This window comes from Papio anubis, chromosome 11 (genome assembly GCF_008728515.1).
Source record: "Papio anubis isolate 15944 chromosome 11, Panubis1.0, whole genome shotgun sequence".
Taxonomy (NCBI): Eukaryota; Metazoa; Chordata; class Mammalia; order Primates; family Cercopithecidae; genus Papio; species Papio anubis.
Genome location: NC_044986.1, coordinates 74,667,723 through 74,679,587, shown reverse-complemented (window position 1 = coordinate 74,679,587; position 11,865 = coordinate 74,667,723). Strand labels below are relative to the sequence as shown.

Below are 11,865 nucleotides of genomic sequence, written 5' to 3'. Positions count from 1 at the left end.
CCCTGTCTTACTAAAAATACAAAAATTAGCCAGGCATGGTGGTGCGCACCTGTAGTCCCAGCTACTTGGGAGGCTGTGGCAGAAGAATATTTATAGAGTGATTGTAATGTGACTGTTACATTCTAATTACTTTTACCCTCATTTTGCTATTTAACCTTCCCACTGACTCTAAGAAACAGGATACATATTACTCATCCATGTTATAAATGGGGAAACTAACACACAATAAGATTATTAAATAACTTTCCCAAGTTCACACTTTATATATATATTTTTTTGTTTGCTTGTTTGTTTGTTTGTTTCTTTGAGGCAAAGTCTCGCTCTGTCGCCCAGGCTGGAGTGCAGTGGCACAATCTTGACTCACTGCAACCTCCGCCTCCCGGATTTAAGCGATTCTCCTGCCTTAGCCTCCTGAGTAGCTGGGATATACAGGAATGCGCCACCACACCAGGCTAATGTTTGTATTTTTTAGTAGAGACAGAGTTTCACCATATTGGTCAGGCTGGTCTCGAATTCCTGACCTGGTGATCCTCCCACCTCGGCCTCTCAAAGTGCCAGAATTACAGGCGTGAGCCACCGCGCCCGGCCTACACAACTTTATTTTTTATTTATTTATTTATTTATTTTCTTTTTGAGACAGAGTTTCACTCTTGTCGCCCAGGCTGCAGTGCAATCGTGTGGTCTCGGCTCACTGCAACCTCCACCTCCCAGGATCAAGCAATTCTCCTGCTTCAGCCTCCTGAGTAGCTGGGATTACAGGTGCACACCACCACACCCAGCTAATTTTTGTATTTTTAGTAGAGTTGGGGTTTCACCATGTTGACCAGGCTGGTGTTGAACTCCTGACCTAAGGTGATCCGCCCACCTCGGCCTCCCAAAGTGCTAGGATTACAGGCGTGAGCCACCGCATCTGGCCGCCTACACAACTTTAAATGGTGAAAGCTAGACTCCCATGATGGTACTGTGATTTCTTTTTTTTTTTTTTTTTTTGAGACGGAGTCTTGCTCTGCCGCCCAGGCTGGAATACAGTGGCCGGATCTCAGCTCACTGCAAGCTCCGCCTCCCGGGTTCACGCCATTCTCCTGCCTCAGCCTCCCGAGTAGCTGGGACTACAGGCGCCTGCCACCTCGCCCGGCTAGTTTTTTTGTATTTTTAGTAGAGACGGGGTTTCACCGTGTTAGCCAGGATGGTCTCGATCTCCTGACCTCGTGATCCGCCCATCTCGGCCTCCCAAAGTACTGGGATTACAGGCTTGAGCCACCGCGCCCGGCCGGTACTGTGATTTCATAACTTTTCCTCTTAACCTCTAGAAAAGTCACTCGCGATCCAAACCTTGTTGGTATAATATTGTCAACATTAGAGCCGGGTGTGGTGGCTCACACCTGTAATCCTAGCACTTTGGGAGACCAAGGCAGGCAGATCACAAGGTCAGGGATTCGAGATCAGCCTGGCCAATACAGTGAAACCCTGTCTCTACTAAAAATACAAAAATTAGCTGGGCATGGTGGCAGGCACCTGTAGTCCCAGCTACTTGGGAGGCTGAGCCAGGAGAATCACTTGAACCCAGGAGGCGGAGGTTGCAGTGAGCCGAAATTTCACCACTGCACTCCAGCCTAGGCGACAGAGCGAGACTCCATCTCAAAAAAAAAAAATTGTCAACATTATTCCATTTTTAAGTGATGGAGTACTGAAATAACTTAGGAAAACCTGATATGCCTTGTTTTTTGTCTGTGACATTGTGTTTTGTTAGTGAGGAGCCATGGCGTCTGAAAATGAGATAGCATCCCTTCTTAAAATTGAAAGTTGTTAAAACACTTTTGTTCAGTTCTGTTTTGAGTTTCTGACAAATAATGAGGACTTAGTTCTAGGTTGTATAGCGCTGAGCCCTGTGGTGATGTGATTTCCTTGCTAGGCTCATGCACTAATATATCACACTAGGATCACCTCTCACAGGTTGTCACGGACTATAGACAATTTATTTCAAGACATGAATGATCTTTACTTTCCGTTCTCCCTTTTCTTCTGTAGATCACCATGGTTGTTTTCGCTCTAACAGATTTTCAGCGGTTTTTGTAATCAAGAATATAAGTTTAATTCTTCCCCCCCGCCTTCCCCAATAACTCCATGAAATGGAAGCGCATGTGCGCCCGTATTTTCTGCTCTGTTTTCCTTTGTTGGTCCTCCAGATATTGCTCTCTGTTGGATGGGCCGGTTCATTTCAGCCTCCACCTTCCCTTAAACAATTAGAAGCTCTTAATTTAGATGGTACTGATGTTAATGATGATGATTTTCCATTTTATGCAAGTTTTGACCCTCTGCTTATCTAAAAGTCTTGAGGCAAAGAGTTATATGCAGCTTCTCTGCAGGTGTCTGATTACCTGGAGAAATTGACCATAAATGGGATTTTTTAAATACAGCGAAGGCCTCGGTGCGGTTTCCAGGAAGCGCCACCAGGTGACGGTGCGGGGAAAGGGCAAAAAACAAAAAAAAACCAAAAAAAACGGCGTGCCGGAAGTCTCTCTTGACAGACAGACGCCCTGGCGAGTAGCGGAAGAGGAAGTGGACACGTGGGGCACTCTACGGTGGCCGAGAGGATACCGCAGATGTATTAGCGGCGAGTCCAGAAGCAGCCCCAGGAGGTGCGCGGGGCATCGTTTTTCTAATCTGGCCTCCCAAGTGGCAAGGAGACATCCCGGCAGCCGTCATCATGGTGAAGGAGCAGTTCCGGGAGACGGATGTGGCCAAGAAAATGTAAGACGGTGAAAGAGTGGCCAAAGAACTGAGAAATAGGACAAGGGGTCCGAGGTCAGCGGTCCGGGGTGTTGGAGGGTCAGAGATGGGATACAATGCGAAGGGGAAGGCCACTACTCCATAGGTGTGACCAGCGCCCAGAAGTACCAGCGTAGGTGAAAGAGCATTGGTCAGGCTGAGGGGATTTCAGCACCTCGAGAGGTCCCTGGACTTGGGTGGAGAAATCGGAGTGGCCTGAGCCTTAATGATTTGTGCACCCTGGGTCAAAGCTCACGTTCTCCTGAAGTCATACGATGATCCCTGTTCTTCAGCGAACCTATCCCCTGCTGCAGTGCGGGGAGCAATCTGGGGTGGGGACTGTCTCTAATTCTGTCAGCCGCAGAGCGTCCCACACGAAGGCAGTAGTTGCTTACCAAAAGGATGGGGTTACCCACTAGAAAGCTGTACCACAGTCCGACGAATGGCAGTGTCAGAAATAAAGTTGCTATATCCGGGCTTTTGCCTTCAGAAACACGTTATTAGGCGGTGGCTTCTTCTTAAGAGTTGTCAGCAAGAAAGTGAATCCAGCCGAGCGCGGTGGCTTACTCCTGTAATCCCAGCACTTTGGGAGGCCAAAGCGGGTGAATCTCCTGAGCTCAAGAATTCGAGACTAGCCTGGGCAACGTGGCGAAACCCCGTCTCTACCAAAAATACAAAAATTAGCCTGGGTGGTGGCGCACGCTTGCGGTCCCAGTTACTCGGGAGGCTGAGGCTGGAAAATCACTTGAGCCTGGGAGGCGGAGGTTGCAGTGGGCAACCTCCTGCACTCCAGCCTGGGTGACAGAGTGATACGCTGTCTCAAAAAAAAAAAAAACGTGAATTCGTCATTCTTACAGCAGACACTGAGGAGGGTACTGCTCATTATTCCCAGTGTTGGACGTTAAAGATACGGTCTGAATAAAACTTTTATTGCCTAATCTAGGTGGAGAAGGTACACAAATCAACACTGGGTACAACAAGTGCAATGACAAGGGTAGGTCCAGGGGGTTTTGAGAGCACATAATGGGTCCAGGCAAAATAAAGCAGACCAAACTTTTCTTCAAGGAGCAGACTGGAGGGAGAGAGCACAGGTGATGAGAAGGAAGCAGAAGACTTGAAGCTGTGTTAAGAAGGCATCTTGCAGGCAGTGAGGAACCATTGAAGGATTTTCAACAGGAGAGTATCTTGATAAGAGTTCTCCTGGAAAATCTCTTGATTCATGGTGGAAAGAATTAGAGGTTGAGAGACCTTGAGATGGATATACAGAATGCCTTGCTTGGGCAGCTGTGTGGATAGTTGCCATTCATTAGAACAGGTGCCTTACCTAGGTGCATGCAGCATCCTCCCATATGGTAGCTCCACATCAACACTGGCCCTTCACACCCACCTGTACACCTGCACCCAGTCAGATGTAATACATTTTCACAAAACAGATCAAGTGCTTCTGTCAAAGTGCAAATTAGGGGTATTGTCAATTTAGTTTAAAATCCTCTAGCAGAGGCTGGGAGTGGTGGCTCACGTCTGGAATGCCAGCACTTTGGGAGGCCATGGCAGGCAGATCATGAAGTCAGAAGTTCAAAACCAGACTGGCCAACATGGTAAAACCTCATCTCTACTAAAAATACAAAAATTAGCTGGGTGCAGTGGCGCATGCCTGTAACACCAGCTACTTGGGAGGCTGAGGCAGGAGAATCGCTTGAACCCGGAGGTGGAGATTGCAGTGAGCTGAGATCATACCACTGCACTCCAGCCTGGGCGACAGATCAAGACTCCCGTCTGAAAAAAAAAATAAAAAATCCTCTAGCAACTTTCCATTGTGTGTGCCACCGCACCCAGCAAATTTTTTGTATTTTTAGTAGAGACAGGGTTTTACCATGTTACTCAGGATGGTCTTGATCTCCTGACCTTGTGATCCACCCGCCTCAGCCTGCCAAAGTGCTGGGATTACAGGCATGAGCCACTGCACCTGGCCGCATTTACGTTATTTAAATAAATTCCCTACCAAAGTTCCCAAGCCCTCATGCTTTAGCTCCTGTATGCTTCCCTGACTTCATCTTGTACCATTAGCTCTCTATGCTCCAGTGTATACTGATTTCATTTGGTTCCTTGAAAATGCCAAACACGTGTCAGTCCCAGGATCCTGGCCCTAGTCATTCTCTCCACTTCAGATGCTCTTCCTTCTGATTGTCAGTTTTACAGCAAGGCTTTCTGACCATGGAACATAAAGTAATTCCTCAGGCTCTACTGCTTACATCACTTCTGCATGTGTTCACATTTGTATATTTGTTTATTTGTGGTCTGTCTTTCCCATCCTGACCTGTGAGCTCTGTGTTGGCAAGGACCTTGTCTGACTTAGCTAATCTGTATCCACAGCCTCTAGGATGGTGCCTGGCACATAGGAAATAGCCAATTTGTTGGAAAAATGAATGAAGGGACAGATATGGGAGAAAAAGTATTGGGGTCTGTTTTCAATGTGTGCGGTTTGAAGTGCCGGTGAGATATCTAGGTGGAACTGTCCAGCAGGAGGTGTCTATACAGACGTCCAGTTGGGTAGCAGTAGCTGGCCTACAGAGATAGATTTGATAGGCATCAACATGTATGTGAGTGGCATGATCACTCAGGAGAATGTGTAGGATAAGAAGATAAGAGGATGAAGTTTGTAATGCTAGGTGGTGCAGTACACCGATATTTAAGGGATAGCAGTAAAAGAAAAGACCTCAAAAGAGACTGTATAAGGAGCAGCCAGAGAAGGGAAGAAGAAAACTCAAAGAGTGTATGGTGTCACCAAAGCCCAGAGAAAAGCACTTCAAGACTGGGCAGGGTGCTGCCAGTGCTGCAGAGGTAAAATGAAGAAGTTCTTATTGTATTCATCAGCAGGTAGGTTGTCTATGTGGCCTTGGTGAGCACTGTTCCTTTGATGATGACAGTAGAAACTGGATTCCAGTAAAATGAAGGGATGTTTGTGAAGGAAAAGAGAGAGGGTTGAATATATTTAATACTGGTAGGAAAAGCCAGTGGAGATAGTTGGAAGGATAGGTTGGTTATGGTGGGCTATGTATGTAATAGAAATTTTTGGTCACAGGTTTTGCTGTAATTTTCACCTTTTTCTTCCCACTCCAGAAGCCACATCTGTTTTGGAATGAAGTCACCTGAGGAGATGCGTCAGCAGGCACACATCCAAGTTGTGAGTAAGAACCTGTACAGCCAGGACAACCAACATGCCCCCTTGCTATATGGGGTGCTCGACCATAGGATGGTAAGGCCTCCTGACCCCTCCCGGTACCTGTGTCTTGCCCTGCTGATAAAACTGGTGGCTTATCAGATTGAAAGGAGCAGGGGCTTCCTTCCATCTCCCCAACTCCCACTGCACATATCAGACTAGGTCAAGAACTCCAGCCTTTAGTCAGCAACCTGTCTGATTCTGAGTCATGAAAATTAAGAAAGAAAAAGAAAAACAGTGGGAAGTGATCTCAGAAAGGAAATATAAAAAGCAAAAGAAATGATTCTGTGTCACCTGGCCAGGCATGATGGCTGGGCCCTCTTTCCCGTCCAGCAGTCTGTGTTGATCATTGGGTGTGCTTTTTTTCAAAGGGTACGAGTGAGAAGGATCGTCCATGTGAAACCTGTGGGAAAAACTTGGCTGACTGTCTAGGCCACTATGGGTATATCGACCTGGAGTTGCCGTGTTTTCATGTAGGGTACTTCAGAGCAGTCATAGGCATCTTACAGGTAAGCACACAGGTGCTGATTTCCAAGACATAAGTTCTGGAGTGATTGGTCAGGGACACTTGAATGAATTTAGGAACTGTGAGTGGTGGGGGATACATCTAGGGGACTGTTTTATACTAAATACATAATATTTTCATCTCACACTACATAAGCCACTCAAGGATTATTTATTTGTCTTGAGAAATGGTAGATATGTGTTGTTAAAAAAATAACAATAGTGGTAATTCAGACAATACAGAATAGCACAAAGAAAAAAATAAAGTTAACAAAGTCTGGCTACTGGCCGTGAGTACTGCTCATCTGGTGAACACAGGCTTCCTCTCTATGCATATCTATAGTATAGAGCCATTTGCAGATCTGTGTGTATGGTCACTCAGTTAAGGGTACAAGACAGGGCGATGGCGTTTTTAAAAGAAAAGAATTTTTCATTCTCCCTTATGCTTTTATCTGTCTTGCTTAATTTGAAAAAGATGATCTGCAAAACCTGCTGCCACATCATGTTGTCCCAAGAGGAGAAGAAGCAGTTTCTGGACTATCTAAAGAGGCCCGGCCTGACCTACCTTCAGAAGCGAGGACTGAAGAAGAAAATCTCTGACAAGTGCCGAAAGAAAAACATCTGCCATCACTGTGGCTCTTTTAATGGTGAGTGGAATGCACAGAAGGCTAAACGATAGCCCTTTTCACTCACTGTCTTCTGTTTAGTTTATTAGGTTTACATAATGTTCTGGAGTCAGCTTTTCTCCTTATAAATTAGGCTTAAGAGCCCAACAACTGATGTCCTATTAGGAAATGGACCTCTCATCTTTCACTGCTATAGTAGTTTCAGTACTTTTTGTTAACCAAACTACAACCTCTGGCCAATCTGAGAACCTAATTTTTTAGTTCTTGGTAAATAAATTAATCCTTATAGGTACTGTAAAGAAGTGTGGATTACTGAAGATAATTCATGAGAAATACAAGACCAATAAAAAAGTGGTGGATCCCATTGTATCAAATTTCCTTCAGTCTTTTGAAACAGCCATTGAACATAATAAAGAAGTGGAGCCTCTGCTGGGAAGGGCACAGGTGAGCCTGAGAATGCACGCCCGCCTTCCGCCTGTCACACGCACACTCCCTCCCCCACCTCCACCCCACCCCTAGACACCCACTCTCTTCCAAAATGAGAGGTCCAGTTAGGTTTGACAGCTCTCCAGTAATTCTTCTGTTTTTGTTTATGGTTTTTTTTTTTTTTTTGAGACAAAGATGGAGTCTCGCTCCTTCACCCAGGCTGGAGTGAAGTGGTGCAAATCTTGGCTCACTGCAACCTCTGCACCCAAGGTTCAAATAATTCTCCTGCCTCAGCCTCCCACAATTCTCCTGCCTCAGCCTCCCAAGTAGCTGGGATTACAGGCATGTGCCACCATGCCCAGCTCATTTTTGTATTTTTAGTAGAGATGGGGTTTCTCCATGTTTGTCAGGCTGGTCGCAAACTCCCGACCTCAGGTAATCTGCCTGCCTTGGCCTCCCAAAGTGCTGGGATTACAGGCCTGAGCCACCGCGCCCAGCCTCCAGCTGCCAATATTTTATGAACATTTTTTATGTCAGTTGCTATGTTTGTCTAGTATCTTTTTTTTTCAACGGCTTGCTGCTTTTCCACATATGGATATACCATGATTTTATGTAGCCAGTAAACTGTCAGGCTATTTCCAACTTTTTGCTGTTAAGAGCAGTTTTTATTACCTTCCTATTCTGTCACATGGATAAAAAAAAACAACCAAAAAAACAGCTTTTGTGAACATTCTTGTAGCTAAATTTTTGTGTTCATTTCTGAAGTTACACCCCTGGGAATAATTATGACAAGTGGAATTTTTGGCTTGAAAAATTGGAATAAAAGACATACACATTTTTAAGGCTCTTGCAGCATAGCATGTCATCCATAGAAATCTCTGTTGTCACTTATCCTAAGTGACAGATAGGTTAGAAAACATGGTGAAGGAAAACCTTGCCGAAGCTATGGAAAACTAACATAGTATTTCCATTTCTGCCTTTCTTCGTTTCCATAGGAAAACTTGAATCCCTTAGTAGTTCTGAATTTATTTAAACGAATCCCAGCTGAAGATGTTCCTCTACTTCTGATGAACCCAGAAGCCGGAAAGCCATCTGATTTGATTCTCACACGACTTTTGGTGCCTCCTTTGTGTATCAGACCCTCCGTTGTGAGTGATTTGAAATCTGGCACCAATGAAGATGATCTGACAATGAAATTGACAGAAATCATTTTCCTAAACGATGTTATTAAAAAGGTCAGTGCCTCACATTAGCTTCTAAGTTTCGTAGTATATCTATCCAAGAACTTCTGGTCAAGAAAATGTGAGAAAACTCAAACTGACGAGGTTTGTGTCTGTTCGGGCTGTGCTGGTTTTAGCATCGGATCTCAGGAGCCAAGACCCAGATGATCATGGAGGACTGGGATTTCCTGCAGCTGCAGTGTGCTCTCTACATTAACAGTGAGCTCTCGGGTATTCCCCTCAACATGGCACCAAAGAAGTGGACCAGAGGCTTCGTCCAACGCCTGAAGGGAAAACAGGGTAGGTTTCCCAGAAGATATGCAGAAGCCGGCCTGCTCTCTTTGGTTCATTTTCGTAGAATGTCTGTCCAGCTTCTCTGATTGGAGGTCACAGGCTTTCCTCAGTCTCTCTGTTCTTATTATTCCCATCAGCCCATGGTATGCCATGGGGACCTATGACTTGTTTTTGGCTATTTAGGTCGATTTAGAGGAAATCTCTCAGGAAAGAGAGTGGATTTTTCTGGCAGAACAGTCATCTCTCCCGACCCCAACCTCCGGATTGATGAGGTAGCTGTGCCAGTTCATGTGGCCAAAATTCTAACTTTTCCTGAGAAGGTAAGTGACCACTCAGCTGCTCAATTCTTTGTTTTAAATTCAGTCTTTTACATTGTATTTTGGTATTGCAAACAGCAGGCAGTAGAAAGTCCCCAGTAACCCACTCGACCCACAGTTTGGTTTATATGAGTGTATGTGTCTTCCCAGTTTGTTTTATACATATATGGTGGTATATATTCTCTAAAGCATCTGCAGCCACAGTTGTTTCTGGCTTCATGTGTATATATTCATATATGTGCTATACTTTTTTGCAACGCTTTTTTGCAAGTAATAACATCTTGACCGAGCATGGTGGCTAACGCCTGTAATCCCAACACTCAGGGAGGCCAAGGCAGGTAGATCATCTGAGCCCAGGAGTTCAAGACCCAACCTGGGCAACACAGTGAAAACCTTGTCTCTACCAAAAATACAAAAAATTAGCCAGGAGTGGTCACAGGCGCTTGTGGTCCCAGCTACTGGGGAGACTGAGGTGGAAGGATTGCTTGAGCACGTGAGGTGGAGGTTGTGAGCCAAGATCACGCCAATGCACTCCAGCCTGGTGAAAAATTCTAAAACAATTTTTTTAGAGATGGGATTCTCAGTATGTTCCCAGGCTGGTCTTGAACTCCCAGCCCTGTCTTAAAAAAAGAAAAGAAAAAAAACTTAAGACACTTTTCTATGTTGGTTCATACCTCATATTTTAAACTAACTGAATGGTAACCATTACCCCTAGTTAATATCCTTGGGATAGGTTTTTATTCTTAAAACCTTACAGTCACTGAGTCAAAGCATTTGAACATTTTAAGGCTATTGCTGCATGCCAAGAAAGGCTTTTTTTTTTTTTTTTTTAAGAAACAGACTCTCACTCTGTCACCCAGGCCGAAGTGCAGTGGTGTGTTCATAGTTCACTGTAACCTCAAACTCCTGGGCTTAAGCCATTCTTATACCTCAGCCTCCCGAGTAGCTAGGACTGCAGGTGCACACCACTATGCCCAACTAATTTTTAAAAAATTTTTTTAGAGACGGGATTCTCAGTATGTTGCCCAGGCTGGTCTTAAACTCCCAGCCTCAAGTGATCATCCCACCTTAACCTCCCAAGTCACTGAAAGTCACTGAGATTAGAGGGCCCTATGCCCAGCTACTACTTTTTTTTTTTTTTTTTTTTTTTTTGAGACTGAGTCTCACTCTATTGCCCAGGCTAGAGTGCAGTGGCACAATCTTGGCTTACTGCAACCTCCACCTCCTGGGTTCAAGTGATTCTCCTGCCTCAGCCTCCTGAGTAGCTGGGATTACAGGCACCCACCACCACGCCCAGCTAGTTTTTGTATTCTTAGTAGAGATGGGGTTTCATCATGTTGGCCAGGCTGGTCTCGAACTTCTGACCTTAAGTGATCCACCTGCCTTGGCCTCCCAAAGTGCTGGGATTACAGGCATGAGCCACCGTGCCCAGCCCATACTTTTTTTTTTTAATTGAGATCTAAATAACAGAAGGGCATGCTAACAAGAGAATATTGATTGGCTTTACCCGTGATACTCACAGTTAGCCCGGATCATAGATGTTCCTGGTCAGCTTGCGTCGTGTGTCCTCAGTTGAGTTACTAATGATCCAAGAGTTTATTTCTCCAGAATGGTGTCCCACAAGACAATTGTTTAAGAGGTTGCAGAACACATTCAATGCAAACCAGGGCTTGTAGTGCTGGTGTCACAACTTTTAAACCTTACAAGACCCCAGTAAGTTATTGCAGATCGAGTTGCCACCTGTTTCTAGGATCACAGAAGGTCCCTATAGATCAATCTAGCCTACCCGTTTTACCAGTGAGGAATCCAAGCACCAGGAAAGAACTTGACCGTGTTACCCGGTGAGCAAACAGCTGAGTTGACACTGGAAGCTGGGGGCTTGTTTGCCAGTCCCTTGTTCACATTATACTCAAGACCATAGGCAGCAGACTGCCCAGGATGCCTCTCTTTCTCCTAGAATCTGTACAAGGAAAGTAAAGATTAGACACATTTCAGTATCATTTGTTAGCTTCTAGATACCTGAGAGTAACATTGTGGTTTTTCCCTAATGCAGGTAAACAAAGCAAACATCAGTTTCTTGAGGAAACTGGTTCAAAACGGCCCCGAGGTTCACCCAGGAGCAAACTTCATTCAGCAGAGACATACACAGATGAAAAGGTAATCTTTTCCCAATCTAGTTGGATTTAACTACCTTTTCATGGCAAAGTTCACTGTGGTCACACTCAGTCACAGAATGCAATCCAGAATACAGTTTGTGTGACATTTTGGCATGTGGAAAATATCTGTTTAAATTTCCGTGAGCCGAGGTATGTCATTTGCTCTGTTCAGTCATTGAATATACATGAAATTCTCCTTTGTTCGCAGGCTTATAATGTTATTGGATCCAGGAGGACAAAATACCATGGATACTGAAGTCTAAAGCGGATCATTATGGCTGGGCTTGGTGGCTCACACCTGTAATCCCAGCACTTTGGGAGGCTGTGGTCAGA

At 45.0% G+C, this 11,865-nt stretch overlaps 1 protein-coding gene across 2 annotated transcripts in view; it reads left to right on the top strand.

Moving 5' to 3' along the window:
- The first annotated feature begins 2,563 nt into the window (after positions 1-2,563).
- Positions 2,564-11,865, top strand: part of POLR3A (RNA polymerase III subunit A) — a 53,033-nt gene continuing 43,731 nt past the window's right edge. For both annotated transcript variants that reach the window (XM_021943343.2, XM_003903719.5), the window contains exons 1-9: positions 2,564-2,751; positions 5,890-6,025; positions 6,361-6,498; positions 6,969-7,140; positions 7,409-7,563; positions 8,541-8,780; positions 8,903-9,065; positions 9,243-9,379; positions 11,430-11,533. In XM_021943343.2, the coding sequence (XP_021799035.2) occupies positions 2,708-2,751; positions 5,890-6,025; positions 6,361-6,498; positions 6,969-7,140; positions 7,409-7,563; positions 8,541-8,780; positions 8,903-9,065; positions 9,243-9,379; positions 11,430-11,533 (1,289 nt within the window). In that variant the 5' untranslated portion in view covers positions 2,564-2,707. The remainder of the gene's footprint in view (positions 2,752-5,889; positions 6,026-6,360; positions 6,499-6,968; positions 7,141-7,408; positions 7,564-8,540; positions 8,781-8,902; positions 9,066-9,242; positions 9,380-11,429; positions 11,534-11,865) is intronic.